This window comes from Nelumbo nucifera, chromosome 6 (genome assembly GCF_055504915.1).
Source record: "Nelumbo nucifera cultivar China Antique chromosome 6, China Antique-T2T, whole genome shotgun sequence".
NCBI classification, from domain to species: Eukaryota; Viridiplantae; Streptophyta; class Magnoliopsida; order Proteales; family Nelumbonaceae; genus Nelumbo; species Nelumbo nucifera.
The window spans coordinates 25,938,019-25,957,322 of record NC_142654.1 but is presented as its reverse complement, the minus strand read 5'-3'; the positions used below and the strand labels follow the sequence as shown (position 1 = coordinate 25,957,322).

Sequence of the window (19,304 nt, the reverse complement as noted above, 5' to 3'; positions counted from 1 at the left end):
AGACCTACCTATTTGGTTGGATTCTTCTTCTTGTAATGTTTTATCTTCTTAGTGTATACTCTTTTGTTTATTTATCAAAAAATGTAAGATTTAAAGATGAGGAATTGGATGAGGTGAAAATTGTAGTTCAGACAACATTTTAAACATCGCAATTAAATAGAGATCAAATTCAAAAATGGGTGTTTTAGGTGGCGTTTGATAAATATGAAATTTCAGATCTGAAAAGTTAAAAAGATATTTTTTGTCTGAAATCTGAAAAGAAGCATATGTGTTTTTCTACTTTTTAGAGGCTCTGAATCCATATGTTTGTTTGTGTTGGATCAACCATTTACCATATGAAACTTAATGATTTTACTATTTTACCCCTAGAACATACTATTTGAAAATGTTGAATTCAATTTGCATTATCTCATAAAAAATTATTATTAACCTCAAAATAATATTGAAACAATACAAATAAAAAATAAAAAATTAATAATTAATAATTGGTAATTAGTAATTAGTAATTAATAATTAATAAATGAAATGATCAAAATTAAAAAAATAATTAATGACTATAAAAATATTTAAATAATTAATAATTTACACAAATAAAAATTAAAATATTTTTTAAAACTTAATGAAATAATTAAAAATTACTAGTTAATAAAAATAATTAATAAATAATAAATAACACAAGTAAAATTAATAAAAAATGATTAATGTTTAATAAAAATATTAAAATAATTAATATTTAATAATTAGTAAAATAATTTATAATAATAATAATAATAATAAGTAGTAGTAGTAGTAGTAGTAGTACTCACCGAACTGTCGCTACTGCAAGGTGGTGGGAAGACAGGGAGAGAGAGAGAGCCGTTGTTGCAAGTTGCAGCGATATAGAGAGAGAGAGAGAGAACCACCGCTACTTGTTCAGGTCATAGAGAGGGTTCTTAAAGAGCTTGACGGCGGTGGAGCTTGTTCAGGTCACATAGAGGGTTTGAATGACCTAATTTTTGAGTTATATGAGGGACAAACCATGTCATTAAAATTTCTTTGAGGATACTAATGTCTTTTATACACCTCTGAATTACATCTGAGTGCATTAAGGATCTACCCCACTTCTTACGAATTAAGATTTGAAATTGGATTTTAGATCAATAATAAGAGGGCATACCAAACGAAGGTTGCCTATGAAAAACAATGTTTTCATATATCAGACATCTAAAAAGTGCAATCAAACGCCACCTTAGTCAAAAGAAAGTTCCAAATTTTTATTCATATTTTTAATAGTAGTCTAAATATAGAGTTATAGATGTGTTCAATTTTTTCTATAATTTTTTATTTCCATGTGTGTAAAAATAATGCTGTTATTTAAACTTATTTATTTATTTAATATGTTAAATATATGATAATATATGTGCCCATTTTTTTGTAAATTTATGTATTTTTTATTTTTGTTTGTTTTTTATATTTTATTAATTATTATTATTATTTAATTATGACATTCAATGTTGGATTTGACCCAAAAGTTGAACTATTGATCTCTACCAAATAGGAAAATAATTTCATTTTTTGTTAGTTTTAGATTATGTATTTCATTTTCATCACCAATAAGAATAATTCATGTTTATTAGAATTGCTTTTTATTTGATTAATAAAAAATATCATAAATGTGTTTATTTTTTTCTATATTTTTATAATTTTTTATATTTTTTTCTATTTAAAATCTAACTATGACTTCATTGGTTGGCCAATTTGATTTGGATAGTTGAATTGTTTAGTCATCACTTGGATAAAGAACGATTTTATTTTTGAATAAGTTTTAAAATATATGGGTTTATATGTTTATATTTTTAAAAGTATTAGACATAGATCTAATTAATAGCATTTTCTAGTGAAAAATTAACTTAAATATAAGATTTGATAAAAGAGAATGAGAGTTAATACTATAAATAAAAGAGTTAATGAAAAGGGATTAAACGGGGTGAAAAATATTAATTAATATTACATTTTTAACCTTCTTAACTAGAGATGGAATAAATAACAAATGAAGGCATTTTAGTGGAGAAAAATTCCACATCCTCATTTGTATTTTTTATAATAGCATATATATATAACAATGTTTGGTGAACAATTAAGAAAGCCCAAATTTGCTGTCCTAAAGCCAGGAAAAAGGGGGCAAAGGGCTTTCTGTTGAAGCTTCTTCAGTGGCTTCTCTAAAGCAGCTCAACCCAAGCGTCAGCCTTCCTAGACGAATATTTTTGGTAGTCTCTTAGCCAAGTCCTACCTGGTTCATTTGTCTCACAATTCACATGTAACAGTACTCTGGTGGCAAGTCTCAGAAGTTCGAACAGCTCTCTGTTTGCAAGTTGCAACCGCTGGGTACGTGTATCTTTCTGTTTCTTCTCCGAGTTATCTTTAGGGTTTGCTCGTATCGTATTCGCTCTTTAGTCTTCACACATTTGCTACTTTCTAACGTCTCTTCTGAAACCCTAGTTTTTTAATCCATCTCTTCTCATAAAATCATCTAATTAATCCCTAGCGAAGAAAAGAAAGAAGAATTCCTCTGGTTAATTTCTCTGCAAAGCAAAACTCATAATTGCTTGTTTCAATTAGAACGGGTATACGAGGGAGTGGACCGAAGTTATTATCGTCCCGAAGAAAACCCAAGAACTGCTTTTCCATTTTCATTTGGATAATGGATTATTAACATATTAATCACTTCATGAGTAAAATTCTGGGACCATATAAAAACATGACTTTTCGGTTTTGATTACTCTTAACTAATTCTGCGTATTAAAAAGATTATTTTGGAATAAAAAAGGAAGAAGGTGGAGGGAGGGAGGAACCTCAGTATAATTTGTTATCAAAAAGGAAAAGGGTGGTTCTTGCTGTTAATCGTTTTTGGTTGACTTCCTTGTTCTTTCTTCATGTTCAGGTCATAAGTATTTATACTAGATTAGTGATACAATTTATTCTTTCCTCCATTCTCCTCTTTTGTTTTACAAAAATAAAAATAATTGATTGGTGTTTTTCTTTTTGTTCTGGATCTAGTAATAAATGCTTTTTTTTCTCAGCAACATTGCTTTGCTTATATGACACTGAGGTTGTTGAATCAGGGAATCATCACAGTGAACAACGAGAAAGTGGATATGATTTCCTTACCTTTTGGGTTCAATTCCAACAAATGGATGTTTTTTTTTCTCATTTATCATATGATTTTCATTAAGTTTTGTAGCTTGATCAGATGGTGATTCTCTATCCCTGTTCACTTTGTGCATTCTAATGGTATCTGTTGTATCTTTTTAAGTACAACTTTATAATTTTGAGTGCACCAGAATGAGTTTTTGCGTCGTGCCATATAAAATATGCATGAGATTTTATATTTGGATAACCCATTTATTATTTGTTCAGTCAGGATTTCTTATAACATGAAAAGGGCAATGCCATGGAGCGATAAAGTGGATGGATTATCATCCGAGGAATCTTCCTCCGACTCTGATTCAGAATCTGATGATGGGCTGGGTAAAACAAAACCAACCATTGTTCAACTGGCCAAAGAAACTGTATCTGAAGGTATTAACTTGTTGATTCCTCAAATTCTAGTTTGTAATAAGGGGCCATCACCTGATGTTGGCCCTAGCTATCTGAGTTCTTGAGATGGGTGGAGTCCATAAGCCCCCGAACAAGCCCCTGGAGGCAAGCCCAAAAAGGGGTCTTTCAGAGCATTGGCGAGCAAGTGAATCAACCAAGCCAGAGTGGAGTAGAACCCCCTTTTTTCTAATATTGTTTATTCATTCTTCTAGTATAAGACAATTTTTAAGAGATAAGGAACTATAAATGAAATTATAAAACCATTTTTTTATGTATGGGTTAAGAATTTAAGACCCTAACACGGACTTGTTTGAGCTTGCCTCAAGGGGCTTGGTTGGGGGCTTGGGTGCAAATGCCTGGGTTGTGAGGTGCAAAGTGCACCAGGATCAGGCACACACTTTTTTAAAGGGGCTGTGGTTGGGCCTGGGTGGGGTGTAGCCGTGTAGCTTTGAAACTGTGCCGTGCCTATTTGTCAAGCGCACCTTTTAAATCCCAGCCTAAAAAGTCCTTGCTTGTGCGTCAGACCCTTAATGCTATTGCTTTTGTAGAGAAGATTATGAGACAAGTACAAGACCATGAGAGATAATCTCTCTTAATTCTCCCATAGAAGTTCAAACAAAGCCAAAACAAATTATAAAACAATTAAAATTGAGCCGAAAACATAGAAATCCTATTCACCCCTTGCTTTGCTAAAACATCAAAAAAGGAATTAGCACTTATTTTGACCCAAAGCACCTGTACTTCAATGTCTTGTGTTAGCCACTTGAATTTTTTCCTTTCATTGTTGTAGTTCCAAAGTCCATTTCGCTCTTCCTTCAACCAGCCCACCACCAACTCGGAGTCTCCTATAATCAACTTTCTAATGTTCATATCCTTTGCCCCTTGTACCCTTCCATTATTGCTAACAACTAAGCCCATAGAGAATCACCTTCTCCAATTGGTCCTGAAAAGAATGCAATATTTTCCACCCTCATCCCTAAAAACACCTCCAATGCCTGAGGGCCCTAGATTTCCGACACAACTCCTATCAAAATTCATCTTTACAAAATATAAACCCACTATTTTGGTGGGTGGGTGGGGGGTGGGGTCCATAAAGGAATTATGGTATCCTTGACAGGGGTTGAGGAAGCAACTTCCTTCATTGGAATATCTTTAAATAATTCCAACTACTTGATCCAGTATACCACTTTATTGAGTACCACGCCCTTTACCTCTCTCATTGTCTAAAATAATCTTGAGTTTCTTTCTTCCCATATAGTCCAACTTATAGCAACCCTCACACATCTCCAAATTATCCTTCTCCTCTTCTTTGGCCAATTAAAGGTTGTAGAGCCAAACAGGCTTTGCACATACGACGAGGGGACCACCTACACTCAAACAAAGAAAGAAACCATTCCTAAATAACTTTAACAAAAGGGTAGGAGATTAATAAGTGATAGCAATTCTCACCATCAACTTTACGGAGAACACACTGGTGAGTGGATAAACAACTTGAGGTCTCTTTCTTTGAAGTAAATCACATGTATTGATTCTTTTCATAAAGACTTCCCAACAAAAACTCCCAACCTTGGGGGGATAGGCTTACTGCGTTCTCTAGACCTCTTTTATAGGGAAAGGCTACCCACTACTAGCAACTAGACCTGTTCATGGGCTGGGCCGGGTTCGGGCTGAGCTTTGCCTATGTATCAATAGAATACATTTAGGCCCGAGCTTGCCCGAGCCCGACCCGACCCGACCATCGGGCCTAGGTCTTGAACCCGAGCCCGGCTAGAAATTTGAAAACAATGTTTTTTCTTTTGTATTCAACAAAATAAGTGTTTTATTTATATTAAAAGCCCTCCAAACTCAAAAATAATAAAAGATCTCATTATTACTTGAAAATAGAGGAGAAACAAAGAAAAAATATTGCATATATGTTTTTTATTAAATAAAATATGTTTTTTTATTATATAATATATATTATCAAGTCAGGCTCAGGCTTAGGCCGAGCTTTTTTGAGAAAGCCCGGGCCCAACCTGAAAAAAGGTAGGGCCTGATGTTTTAGGCTCGGGCCCAAGCTGCAAGCCTAAAATAATGTCCAAGCCCGACTTAGAATAGGCCAGGCCGTCAGGTTAACCAGCCCATGAATAGGTCTTCTAGCAACAAGTCGGGTTAAGGTTTTCAAGAAAGAGGCACAAGTAAACATACCAGAGGGTGAAGGGGTCCAAATTCGGTTGTTAGATTTGGAAGGGTCCAAGAAAGTCCTATCAAGTAACATTGGGATATTATTTAATCTGTGTCCCTGGTAGCCTTTCTTAGTCCCAAACCCCATCTGTGCCTAGTTTTTGATTCAAGAAAATCCCATCAAGAGTATCAAGTAACACTGGGATATTATTTAACTCTGTGTCCCTGATAGCTCTTCTTAGTCCCAAAGTCCATCTATTACCTAGTTTTGGAGCCAAGAAAGACCCATAAAGAATATCAAGTAACACTGGTATATTATCTAACTCTGTGTCCTTGATGGCCCTTCTTAGTCCCAAACCCCATCCATACCTAGTTTTGGAATCGGAAGGTACCAAAAAGGTAGAGATAATCTCATTTTTGTAGTTTGAGATGGCAAACAAAGAGGGAAAATGGTCTTTTAGAGGGAAGTCCCCAATCTAAACCTGTTCCCAGAATTTAATGCGATTACCAGAACACAAACTGCACCTGATCCAAGGCAAGAAGGAAGGTAGGATAGCTTAAACTACTTTCCAAGGGGAGGCTCTTGTAGCTTTAGCCACAATCTCAACATCCCATCCATTAACCGCAAGCCCATGAATGCTAGCAATTACCTTAGCCCACAATTTATCCTTATCAAGAGGTAGCCTCCACAACCACTTACCCAAAAAAACTACATTTCTCTTTCTGAATATTCACAATTTCTCTCTTGGCTCCCAAAGAAAGTCCTTCATCATTGCTTCCAATTTCCTAGCTACCCCTTGTGGGATTTGAGCGCCGACAACTAATATACAAGCAAGTTGGCTAGAGTGGATCTAACCAAAGTAGTTCCACCACCAAGTGATAGGTAGTTGAATTTTGAATTTTGAACTTCCTAAAGTTGTTTCTATGCAATTTCTACTTCTTAAAGTTTTTATTAAATAAAAATCTTAATATGATTAGTTTGCTCATCATAAAAAATTTTGCTAGATCAAAATGGCAGAGAGGAGAACAAGGTACATGATGGTCTACCTGGTTCATAAACACAATTTCAGATAGGAAGACAAACATGGATTCTGTGTAAGTGGGTTCGCGTTAGATATAGAAAAAAACCTTGTGCAAGTCCGGGAACCAAAGTTCTAACAAATGAAATTTTAATTAAACTGAAATGTTGATTACCATTACATTTCTTCCTACTTGCATGTGATCTCTGTTTCATGTCAGGCATCAAAATTATAGTCTCATACATCTTTTATTTTTCTTTTTGTAAAATAGGCAATGTATATTGTGTCAAGTATAGGAAACTGTAAGGGGATGTATAGAGCTGTACAAGAAACAAGATAGACTTCCTTTAAAACTAAAATGATAAGGGTAAGAATCTATTACTGTACACAAAGTTCTTTATAGCTCTGATGTAGCAAGGCCATCAATAATTGAATTAAAGTTTCTTGGAACCCATCTAATTGGAACTGATATGAGTGCTACTGTTTCTCTCTAATTTTGTTTTGGTGATGAACCTGCCTCTATTATTCTGCTCCCATATTTCCAACCACATTGCAAAATACCTGCTATTACTAGAACTATTAAGTTATATTGTAACTAAAAACAAGCACCTATAGTTTCCTTGGCCATCTCACTATATTTATTACCACAAAACTCTCTTGACTGAATATGATAATTGCAATCTTTTTTTTTTGGTAGATAAAATTTCAAATTTTCATTAAATCAGAACAGACCAGATCATCAGAACAGGTTACATGAGAAGACCCTTGGAGAACAGATCATAATTGCAATCTTAACCAACTTATGTCTCCATCTTCTCATTCTCATCACACTTAGATAACAACTTCTCATCCAATTCCTATTTTCCTATGTCATTTACCTGGTTTCCCATATTGAGCTTTGAAGAACTTGTATCAGAGATTAGATTTCCCAGGGATCCCTAAAAGGTGTCTCTAGAGAGAAGTAGATGCATAGCTACTGATAAGTTATAACAGGAAAATTTGTAGAGGAACAGAGTTATATGTAAAAAGGACCTTGGCTGCTGTTCTCGAGATATTTTTGAAAAGCCACCTAAAAGTGCACTCCTGATTTCTGAATTTTTTGAGAAAAAGGTAAATTAATATATTAGACAAAAACATGAACAAAATCTGCACAACAAGGAGCTGTGCAGTGCCCAATCAAAAGCTGTACATCAACTAAAAAGATTACTCAGTGTGTGTAGGTACAAAAAGAGCTCCAGCATTACAAAAGGAGCTATAAGGACAATAAAAATCAAGATCTTATTTCTTATCCATTGAAACAATGATTGCAGGAAAGAAAAAGGACATTTCCCTTGGAGGATTTTTCTGAATAAAAAATATTTAAGTTGTCTTAACGTGTATCTATATTTAGACAAGTGTAGACATATCTTGCTTATTCTTTGCCTTTCTTTTTCTGTGATTGTTGAGCAGCTACTTCTTCACTTATCCTGTTCATAGAAATATTTAAACAATATAATTAATAAAAGAAGTGAACCCACACATTTGCATGCATGCATACATACATGAATTTCCTAGAATGAAACGGTTAGCTTATAGTACAGAGTATAAGGTAATAGAGTCAAAGGTGGTGGGATTGTTGGGATTCTGGTCATTGTTCTGTTGTGGTCAGACGTGTTGGTAGGCTTCATTGGAGGTGTAAAAATTGGTACATGAAACCGGGTTTCTGATATTTTAAAGCAGTTTCTCCAATAGTATATTTGTCAACAATATTTTATGGATTTCCTAGTTTAAGGCAATGGTTGTGACTGAGACGGGCTGGAGCTCTAAAAGTTGGAGCAACAGTGTAGACTAGGTTGAGTTCTTCTCAGATCTGATGATCTGGAGGTCTGAGAACGTGAATGGCTGAAAACTGAATAGGAGGTAGCTAGGACTCCCTTAGTATTGGTGGTAGAGGTGCTGCTGCACCCCTGATAATGATCGGATAGGAATCTTCTCGATTAAGGTTTCAAGACTGATACTCCCATTTGGACTTGATGACTGACTCCTGCTCTTGGGATCTGAGCTGGTATTTATAGTTGTTCTTAGGAGTTTCTGGACTCAAGGACCTTTTAGGCTTGTTTTTTTATTACTTTGTCTTTATTCAATAATCTTTTAGGAAGCCACGGCAAAGATGCTGTTATGAGATATTTGTCTGACAAGATGTGACATGTTGATTAGCTTTGCCACATCAGCTTTGTTTGGTATGGGAGGAATTGCATGCCGGGGTTGGTACATGGTCACACACCTTTCCCAAACTCAATCACATATCCTGGATGCAGTCAATTACTTACCATTGTTGGCGACTTTGTTTTACACAACTACAATGACTGAAGTGCCTATTTTACACCTCCATTGCATGTATGTGGTGTTATTGCATGTCCATGCTCTGACAATTGGATAGACTCCATTTAGAACATACTAAGCTGCCCACATTTTTTGTTTTGTTTATTCAAGTAGATTTTTCTGTTCTTTATTTAAATAGTAAGGTACATAGAACATGCTGTGTGACCATGTGATACAATTTCTATAATCTGATGAGCATAAGTGCATCAAGAATACATGAAACATATCTCAAATCCATTCCGACATGAATCCAATTGATCATTCCCTTCACCTTATGGCAGGGTTTAGGGAAATCTATCAAGCAATTATATGGTAGCCCTTATATTACCTCACTAATGTTCTAAAAAGTGGGAGGTCATGGAGGTTTGAGAGTTGTAAATTCATGATTGGAGGTACAGCCTCTTTGATTTGTTCCTTTGGGAGACTGAAGAGGTGAGGAAGGAGAGAAGAGAAGGGATAAAAATAGGATTATAAAAAAAATCAATGGCCATGTGAAATGGCCCTAAAAGTTTTCTCAACAGATAGTCTATTTGTGTTATCCATCTTATAAGGTATATATAAGTAGTTTTTGAGACTACAGGTTACATTTAAGTAGTTTTCTAAACATACAGGGCATATATAAGTAATTATCCCTTAAAATAATCCATATTTGTTTTTAATTTTAAAGTTTACATCTATATAAAAAAGCTCTAGAAGTTTATCTTTGTTACTTATTGATGTTTTATAGGAAAAATGGATTTATTAATGGATTTTATTATGCACACTAGCAGTTCTTTTATGGCAAAATAAATAAGGAGAGAAAGGAAAATGTTACATAGAAGTGTTCTTCAAAAATCCATGGAGTGTGAGAATCCATCACATGTCTGACACAGGCACATCCACTTATGAGAGTCCAAGTAACACTGCTGGCCATTATCCATCCTTTAAAGCTGAAGCCATTATCTGGTTCATGGAAGAAATGTATAGGCTTACTTTCATCATCATATTAGGTGACTCTGGCTTTTGAGTCCCATGCAATATGCCTTTGTTGATCCCATCTTACTTACCACAGATATGCAACACATTTTACAAAGTGTGTTTCTTAAGCAAACTGGGGCATTCTGTAACATTTTTAGATATTGTTGTAGATCCATGTACTGTTAATTCAAGAAGGAATGATGTTTTTTGTCATAACAATTACATCCTTTTGGTTGGTGTCTAGGAAATGAAAAAAAAAGCAAAGAATAAGAAATTGTATTTTTTTCTTCATTTTTATTGGTTATGTAATGCTCCGATGATTTAGGGTGATAACTGTGGTTAAGAAATGTTCAGCTCTTTGACAATGAATTGAGGAAGGAAAAGATGTTCTCTCAACCACTCTTGATTTCATAAAACTGCGTCTGGAAACAAAGGGGGTATTTGGTACAGTGGCGTTGCATTTTGGGTTGATCCATACAAATTTGTGAGAAATGTGTTGTCTCATTATACATGTCATTTCAACTAGAAAACTGCATGTTTGTGAGAAACATTAAATTTGAACGGTTTAGGTAGAAATAGCAATTTGTATTGATCAACTCAAAATGTTTTTAAAACATTTCAAGTAGAAAAATCCCTTTCTCAAATTTAAATTTGTATTGATCAACCCAAAACACAATGGCAACACAATACCACTGTACCAAACACCTCCAAAATTCTAGGGATTGGGGTAATACATGCCGCAAGTGTTAGATGGCTTGGATTCTGGGCAAAGGAAGTTTTGAGGTGGGGGATTGGAAATATGCAAGGATGCTAGTATATCTCACTTATTTATATTCTTAAAAATATAACCAGAAAAAGCTTATTGACCTTGTTTGTTCCTTGGAATCTTGGATACAGTGAAGCCTGGAAAATTGAAGGGTAATGGTGGCATAGACTTTGAAGCTTTGAGTCGGCATGGTTATAGGGGTGGACCTTCGCTCTTGAGCATGCCTCCACCAAAGGAGGTTGATGACAAGCCACTAGACTGGTCGTGGTCTAATGGCAAGGAGAATGTTAAAGACAGGGAAATTGAAGAATCATATGAAGAGCGGCAGAAAACCAGAGCTGCGCTAGCTGAGGGAGAGGAGCTAACAGGTGTGCAGACTCGGAAGGAGAAGAAGAATCTGTCTTTCTCACAGAAGGAGAAGAGAAAGAGAGATCTTGGTCAGGCCAGTAGAGGGAAAAATTATGTTGAAGAAGAGAAGAGGTTGTTAAGGGACAGTGGTATTTACTCTGGCTTTGATTCTTGATGTACATTAGTTAAAACTCTCTCTCAAAATATCGTACAAAATGTGTTAGGATTTCTATTCCTAAACCTTGCTGCTAAAAGGAGAATTCTGTGTCGCTTGTAGAATGGAAAGTTGAGAGTTTTGATCCAAAGGTTATGATATATGCATTGCAGCATTGGTTGGGTGTCTACTGCTTACAAGTCTTGAATGATTTATTTAAATTTTGAAGTACATAATTTACAACCCAAGTCATCTCCTCTTTCTTACCAATAATCCCCACAAGAACACAGTCCCTGATGGAAAAGGTGGAACCTATTATTATCTCGAACTATGATCTTTCGACTGTATACTTCTGAAACCAACTTTGCAAAAGAGTGGCAATCAGTACAAATACGGAGGTTCTTAACTACACGAATTGGCACCCCCTGGCTGGTGCTAATGAGCGCAAAGGCAATGGACAGTTTCTCGCTATGTCGACTGAGGAGATGTTCTTTCTCTTGCTCATCAACATCAAGCAAAACATTAGCTAGATCAGGCACATGGCCTTCATCCTTGAGTCTGCAACTTATTTCATGGAGCATTTTGACTATACCAGGCATTTGTGGGTGCGATTCATCACCAGAGGTAAACTCATGAATCATCCCTCCCACCTCAATGGAGCTGGACCCAGGTAGCTTCTGGACCCCCCTTTCCTTTAAACGCAGCCTTACTCTCGCCACATCATTCCATCTCCTGGCAGAGGCATATATGTTTGAAAGTAGCACATGGATCCCAGTTCTCTCAGGAGCCAATTCGATTACCTTCTCAGCTGCATAAGCTGCTAGCTCGACATTGTTGTGGATCCGGCAAGCTGATAGCAGTGCCCCCCAAACCACATCGTTAGGTTTCATTGGCATGCTCTTGATCAGATCATGCGCTTCTTCCAACAACCCAGCACGGCCAAGTAAATCTACCATGCATCCATAATGGACAACTTGTGGCAAAATGCCGTAACTGTTCTTCATAGACCTGAACAGGCACCGTCCTTGCTCCACTAACCCACTGTGACTGCATGCAGTCAGTACTGCCACAAATGCTACACCATCTGGCTTCAATCCTTGCCTGAGCATCTCATCAAAGATCTCTATTGCCCGTTCACCATTCCCCTCCATAGCCATTGCTCCGATAGCAGCAGTCCAGGCAGAAACATCTTTTTCCCTCATTTTTTCAAACACCTGCAATGAACTTTGGGAGTCTCCACACCTTGCATACATGTCAATAAGGGCAGTGCTAAGCCGCATATCACACCGAATTCTGTTCCTTTCTATATAAGCATGAACCCACTTCGCAAAACCGAGAGCTCCTAAGTAGCCGCAGGCAGAAGCCATACCCACCATTGTCACCCTGTCTGCCTCCACGGCCTCACTCTGCATCACCCGGAAAAGCTCAATTGCTTCCTCAAACCTACTCTGTTGTACCAACGCACTAATCATGGTGTTCCAAGACACCAGATCGCTCTCTGGCATCGCATTGAAAACTGACCACGCTGATTCCACATCACCATTCGTAATAAAACCTGCAATGACGGAGTTCCACGAGACAACAGTCTTGTTCGACATGTGATCAAAAACTCTGCATGCAGTCTCTGGCTTGCCACACTTCATGTACATATCGATGATGGCATTACTCACAGCATCCCATTCTTCCAACCCATTCCTTAAAACATAACCATGGCTCACCTTCCCTGAGCCAAGATCATTTAATTGCGCAGACGCCGAAACCGCAGTTAGCATTGTAACCTTATCTGGTCGTGGACCCAACCGCAGCATCTCATCCAAGATAGCAAGCGCTTCTCTAGCCATCCCCTGGTGCACGTAATTTGACATAATTGTGTTGTAGAGAACCACATTTCTGTCATCACATTCGTCGAACAGCTGCTTTGCAGTTTCTGTTGCTCCACATTTCATGTACATATCTACAAGAGCGTTCACCAAAATCGAATTAAGCCTGACGCCGGACTTGCCAATACAAGCGCAAACTGCCTCACCTAGACCGAGATCCCTCAGCTTTGCGCATGCAGAAACTACGCACACCATGGTAACTGAATTGGGTGTGACCCCGGCCTCTACCATGTCAAAGAACAAAGAAACGGCCTCTCTGGGATTGTTCCGCCGAGCATAACCGCAAATGAGACTTGTCCATGAGACAACATTTTTCTGGGACATTCCATCGAAAACTCGTCGTGCAGAATCAATCTCCCCACATTCAGAATAGAAGTGAATCAGAGAGTTCTGAATAAAGATATCATGCTCCAAACCCATTTTGATTAATGATGCATGGGCCTGAAATCCTTCCTGAAATGCCGCAACTTTTGTGCAAGCGCTCAGGAGGAAAGGGAAGGTGAAGTGATCAGGTGCCAGTCCTTGAGTCACCATTCGAAGATAAAGCGAGATGGCTTCATCGCCAATTGCAGCTGAAGAGTAACCTCTGATGAGACAGTTCCACATGAACAAGTAATTGGCGGCCGCCTCGTCTTTGACGAAGAGTTCGAAGGCTTTCCTCGCGTAATCCAAGCTTTGGGAAGTAGCCATTTCGGCGCAAGCTGCAATGAGATTGGATATGGATGAAGGGGATTGAACAAGGCCCATCTTTGTAACCTGGGCATGTAACTGCTTCAGTTCCCTCACGTTCCTGCAATTTCTTATAAGTGACCTAATTGCAGGGTAATCCTTTGCTATCGAAGTAGAATTGTTCTGGACGGTGAGGATGCCGTCCTCTGAGACGGAGAGCGGGGGAGACGGGCTAAGGACGACAGCCATGCGGCCAACAGCACTTCAAACTCAAAATCTGAAGCCGCATCACCTGGGTGTGTGGGAGTATGCTATGTATTATGTAGTGGCCAGTGGGTAAAATTATCAAGGGCAAATTTCTTAAACTATTTAATTCACTAACTCACTAACTCTAATTTACATCGTCATTAAGCACTAATAGAAAAGAACGAAATGTCTAATTTATCCTTCAAAATTTTTTAAATTTTCAAAATAAAACCTAATTCATGAAAATTTGAAGAGCTTTCTTGAATTTTCAGTCATCGTACATTTGTTGTATCTCATCCACCCCACCGATATCACCTTTCAACCCTTGTGGAAACCGGAAAAACAAACTACTTGACAAAATTACAGAAACAACAACGATGAATCTGGTTTTTCATGGACCCGTTAATCAATCAATCACCGCTTTTCCTCCATTCACTCCTCTACCCAACCTTTTCCCTAACTTCTGTCCTTTGTCCTTCCAATGAAATCAATAAATCCTCTCATCCCTTTGGACATCTCAAAAGCAAAAGTACTCCCGTCGATCTAGACCGGTGAAAGCAATGGAGGTGCAGCGGATGAGGTGGTTGCTGCTCCTTTGGGTAAGAGTGCGAAGTACCCATGTGGCCCTCGTGGGTGGAAACCACACTGCTGCCCAGTTTTGCATTCGCTAAATCCCCTTGTCTCTGTTTATCTGTGACTAGATAACCAAACTAGTTACCAATGGCTACCCAAGATCTCTACTTTTTCAAGACGTAGCCAACGAGGGTCCCCTAAATTTTTGGTGGAAAAACCCTCCTTGTAAGCATAACAATAGAATTTCTTGCGGATATAACTGCGACAAGCTACACTCGACCTAACCTTCAAAACCCAATTCAGAATTTGAGTCTTTGGTCTCTGCACTTTAGTTAATAGGTTTCACTTATTGGGTTGGGGGGGTGTTCTCTGTTGTGCAGGAGAATAGAGTGCGTGGGGCAGAAAATAATTGTTGGGGCCTCACAACAACCACAGTATAAAATCACAAGATATTTGAAATAGTAATTATGAGAAATCTAATAATAAAAATAAGCATCACAAAGAACATAGGTTTACGAGGTTCGGATTTACCGCTACATCCACTAGAGAGACAACTTGTTTTTCACTATGAAAGAAAACTATAATATAAATACTTTGTGGCTTGCATCCCAAACCATTTCTTAATTCTTCTACACCCATTTTCCCTTTCCTCTCAATCCAAAGAACAAAAACAAGAGAAAAAAAACCCACTCACACATCAAGAATACTTTGTATTTTTCTCTCACACATTCTCTCCAAAAAAAAAAAAAAAAACCTAACTTTACATACAAAAGAAAGCTTTTATAAGTAAAACCTCTTTAACCTAAAGAGAGACCACACCAACCGTTAGATTAAAATTAATCCAACGGTTGTAAAATAAGACAATCCCAACAATTTCCACATTGACTTATTTTTCAATCACTTTAGAAATATACTATTTGTGTCTCCACCTGTTTGCAAATACGATAAACCTCCATTGGCCTTGTAAAATACCACCATCTATACATAACATGAATCACTCGAACCTGACTCCACCTAATTCAAACAAAACGGTCAATGTACTTGTGTAACTATATCCAATTTAACAATCCTAGTTAACTTTAGAAAGGGACATCGATCCTTCCTCTCTTCCAATAGGAATATTCTTCTCACCATCATTTATACCTTGGAAACTTGTAGCACTTGTCTCCACTCTATCCGCAAAAGAGACCCTTCGTGTGGCCACACTACATTGTGCATTTCATTTCCAACATCCCATCGAGGTCTTGGGAACCACTGTACTCCCAACCAAATGATACAAACCCTTGCATTTTTCTCCCTTCATCAGGATCATACCACAATGTGTGATTTTCATGACTTCACCTGCAACAAAAACCTTGCATCCGTTGAAGTCTAACTGGCTAAGTGATATTAGATTTCTACACATTTTTTGGGATATACGTTACACCACCCAAAGTGTGAGCCACTCTATCAAATATTTTGATTTTCATTGTCCCAACACCTGTGATGTTATACGTAAATCCATCACCCAAGGAGACAACACCTGTCTTTCTTTATTGGAACGTGTCAAAATATTCCTTCCTAGAGAAAATATGCACAGAACATCTAGAATCTAAAATCCATTCATTTGGAGAAAAATTGCACATACCTTTGGAGACTGTGAGAATGTATCCATAATCATTAGATGCAATTGCCATGCCTCCGGATTCATTCCCACTTCTTTTTCGTGCAGAACAATCTCTCTTCATGTGACTAAATTTCTTGCATCTATAACATTGTATCTTGCCCTTTTCCTTAGCCTTGGATATAGACCTCCTGTCAGACGACCTTCCTTTTTGATCCATTCCCAGCGTGACTAACATAAAGTCTTGCCTGCTCTCATACTTGGGCTTCCTCCTAACCTCATTGGATAGAAGAGATGCAATAACTTCTCATAGTTTCACTGCATCTTTCCCGTACAACAATGTTGTCACCAGGTTTTCATACAAATCAAGAAGTTAGGTAAGAAACAAAAGGGCCTTGTCTTCTTCCTCCACATTGACATTAACTTTCCCCAGTTGATTTAAGATACCGTTGAACACATATGAGTGTTTCAAGAGATTCCCACCTTCTTCCATCTTTAGCTCGTACAATTGTTACTTCAGATATAGATTTGTAGTTAAGTTTTTTTTTCCCAAATAAAGCTTCTCTAGCTTATCCCACAATTCGGGTGTAGAATCTTCCTCCATAACGTTAAGCATAACGTTCTGAGCTAGGAACAATCGAATCGTACTAACACACCTTGACTCGATGTCCTCCCAATCAACATCTTTCATGTCTTCTGGTTTTTCATCCATCCCCTTCAACGTTCTAGCTAAGCCTTGCTGAACCAAGACATCCTTTACCCTTCTTTACTGATGTAACCGTTTCTGGTCACGTACCAATTTTTTGTGATGTATCAATTTTTGTTGGCTAAGTGCCTTGTCATTTGACCTTCTCCTACGAGAGAGCTGATCTTCTCTCCTTTGTAGGCAGTGCGGGAGCTGAGGGACCTGTGAGAACTCCATCTTTTCTTCCTCTTTGTAGGCGGTAGGAGTTGAGGAACCTGCGAGAACTCCATCTTTTCCTCCTCTTTGTAGGCGGTAGGAGTTGAGGAACCTGTGAGAACTCCATCTTTTCCTCCTCTTTGTAGGCGGTAGGAGTTGAGGAACCTGCGAGAACTCCATCTTTTCCTCCTCTTTGTAGGCGGCGGGAGCTGAGGAACCTACGAGAACTGAATCAGAGGACCCGGGGGTATTTTCCCGGCGGGGACTCTCCGATGCCTAAGTTAGCATTCTGATTGTAGGGACCTTGGAGAGAAATGAGAGAGCTAGAGAGCAGGGATTACCTCAATTTTTCCATTCTCTCCCCTTTGTCTTTGGGGGTCAAAGTCCTTATATAGTGGTGTCCTGTCAAATCAGGCGTAACAACCTCTGTCAAGTCAGGCATAACCGCCTCTGTCTCTCTGCCGCAGCCGTTACTACCAGAGCTGAAGTGGTGGGTGCAGGCAGCTATTGCAGAGTACGACTCTACCAGGCAAGGGACAACTCTCAGGGCTGGCATGCACGGCGCCGCCTGGCGAGAGACGTGGGCGTAGGTCTCTAGATCTGTCAGGTATGGTTGTTAGACAGGAGATCTTCCTGCGATATGCCGAACTGCTCTTCTATACCGAGCTACCTTGCAAGTGGCGAGCTGCCTGGGGGGGGAGCTATGCGGAGCTGCCCGAGCTGCCGAGTTGTCAAGAGGCTGCACTTGGCTTGCATGAGGTGCCAGGTGTCACAATTTCACTGGAGGGCCAAATCCACCCTCATCATTTGCCCCCCACTCCCGAGCTGAGAGTAACTCAGTGAAGGGAGTAGATTTCTTCTTTTGGCCCGTAAGTCGACGAACTAGTAAGTGCTGATTAGACCTGTTCATGGGCTGGGGCGGGCCGGGCTTTCACTTGTCATTAAGGGAAATATGCTAGGCCCGAGCCCGAGCCCGGCCCGACCAACGGGCCTATAACTTGGGCCCGTGCCCGGCCCTGATAAAAAGCCCGAAGCCCGACCTAATAAAAAAAACAATTTTCCCTATTCAAACTAGAATTAAAAATTCAGATAGTTTTTTTTTTCCTATTTAAATGAACAATGGGCCTACAAGATGGTTTTTTCCCCTTTCTTTTATATTTTAAAACACAGTTTTACATTCTTAAATCAAAAAATTTATTCAAATGGACATAATCACATTACTCACTTTAAGTCTAATATTAGGTGGGGCGGGGATATTTTGACAAAACCCGAGCCTAGCTCGAATTCATTACGGATCAGGCTTTTTGGCCCGAATTTAAGCCCGCGGGCCTATAACCACGTTCAAGCCCATCCGGGGCCCGGCCCGGCCCGTCGGGCCACCCGGCCCATGAACAGGTCTAGTGCTGATCCAATTCCTTAGGCTTTGGGAGCTGCCTGCAAGTGGCGAGCTGCCCATAAGGTGAGGAGGTCTCCACTAGTTCAGTACTGTAGCCCTTAGGCTCTGGGGGCAACTTATAGTTCACTTTTGCTGATTTTGCCCATGTTGAGGAAGCGACTCGGTTTTTAGCAATAATGTGGCCCGTAGCGACTCGTAGTCCACTCTTCTTGACTTTGCCCATGCTGAAGAGGTGACTGGGTCTTAAGCAGTAATGTGGCCCGTAGGCTTTGGGAGCGACTCGTAGTCCACTCTTCTTTGACTTTGCCCGTGCCGAAGAGGCGACTGGGTCTTAAGCAGTAATGCGGCCCGTAGGCTTTGGGAGCGACTCGTAGTCCACTCCTTTTTGACTTTGCCCGTGCCGAAGAGGCGACTGGGTCTTAAGTAGTAATGTGGCACGTAGGTTTTGGGAGCGACTCATAGTCCACTCCTTTTTTACTTTGCCCGTGCCGAAGAGGCGACTGGGTCTTAAGTAGTAATGTGGCCCGTAGGCTTTGGGAGCGACTCATAGTCCACTCTTTTTTGACTTTGCTCGTGTCGAAGAGGCGACTGGGTCTTAAGCAGTAATGTGGCCCGTAGGCTTTGCCTGTGAGGTACCAAGTTGACCAGGTGCCGAGCTACCCGTGATTGCGCTGCATCAGCCTCGTAATGCT

At 39.0% G+C, this 19,304-nt stretch overlaps 2 protein-coding genes across 5 annotated transcripts; one reads left to right on the top strand and one right to left on the bottom strand.

Moving 5' to 3' along the window:
* Nucleotides 1–2,129: 2,129 nt before the first annotated feature.
* On the top strand, nucleotides 2,130–11,534 carry LOC104598720 (uncharacterized). Of its 4 annotated transcripts, none has more exons than XM_088890132.1 (4): nucleotides 2,130–2,364; nucleotides 3,115–3,232; nucleotides 3,401–3,558; nucleotides 10,974–11,534. In XM_088890132.1, the coding sequence occupies exons 2-4, from the start codon at nucleotides 3,135–3,137 to the stop codon at nucleotides 11,363–11,365; spliced, it is 648 nt and encodes a 215-aa protein (XP_088746258.1). In that variant the 5' UTR covers nucleotides 2,130–2,364; nucleotides 3,115–3,134; the 3' UTR covers nucleotides 11,366–11,534. The 4 variants fall into 4 exon arrangements, with proteins under 4 accessions (XP_088746258.1, XP_088746257.1, XP_088746260.1 ...); XM_088890131.1 differs by having other exon boundaries at nucleotides 3,102–3,232; XM_088890134.1 differs by lacking the exon at nucleotides 3,115–3,232 and having other exon boundaries at nucleotides 2,132–2,364.
* Nucleotides 11,484–15,002, bottom strand: LOC104598639 (LOW protein: PPR containing-like protein). Its single transcript, XM_010260807.3, has one exon. It carries the CDS (start codon nucleotides 14,140–14,142, stop codon nucleotides 11,608–11,610), a length of 2,535 nt encoding a protein of 844 aa, XP_010259109.2. The 5' UTR covers nucleotides 14,143–15,002; the 3' UTR covers nucleotides 11,484–11,607.
* Nucleotides 15,003–19,304: the final 4,302 nt, after the last annotated feature.

Bases quoted from the DNA above. Each gene is read 5' to 3' on its own strand.
- LOC104598720 (XM_088890132.1), top strand. From the start codon at position 3,135: ATGATTTCCTTACCTTTTGGGTTCAATTCCAACAAATGGATGTTTTTT. The intron at 3,233-3,400 runs GTGATTCTCTAT...TTGTTCAGTCAG, and splicing joins TTTTGTAGCTTGATCAGATG to GATTTCTTATAACATGAAAA. The intron at 3,559-10,973 runs GTATTAACTTGT...TCTTGGATACAG, and splicing joins CAAAGAAACTGTATCTGAAG to TGAAGCCTGGAAAATTGAAG.
- LOC104598639 (XM_010260807.3), bottom strand. From the start codon at position 14,142: ATGGCTGTCGTCCTTAGCCCGTCTCCCCCGCTCTCCGTCTCAGAGGAC.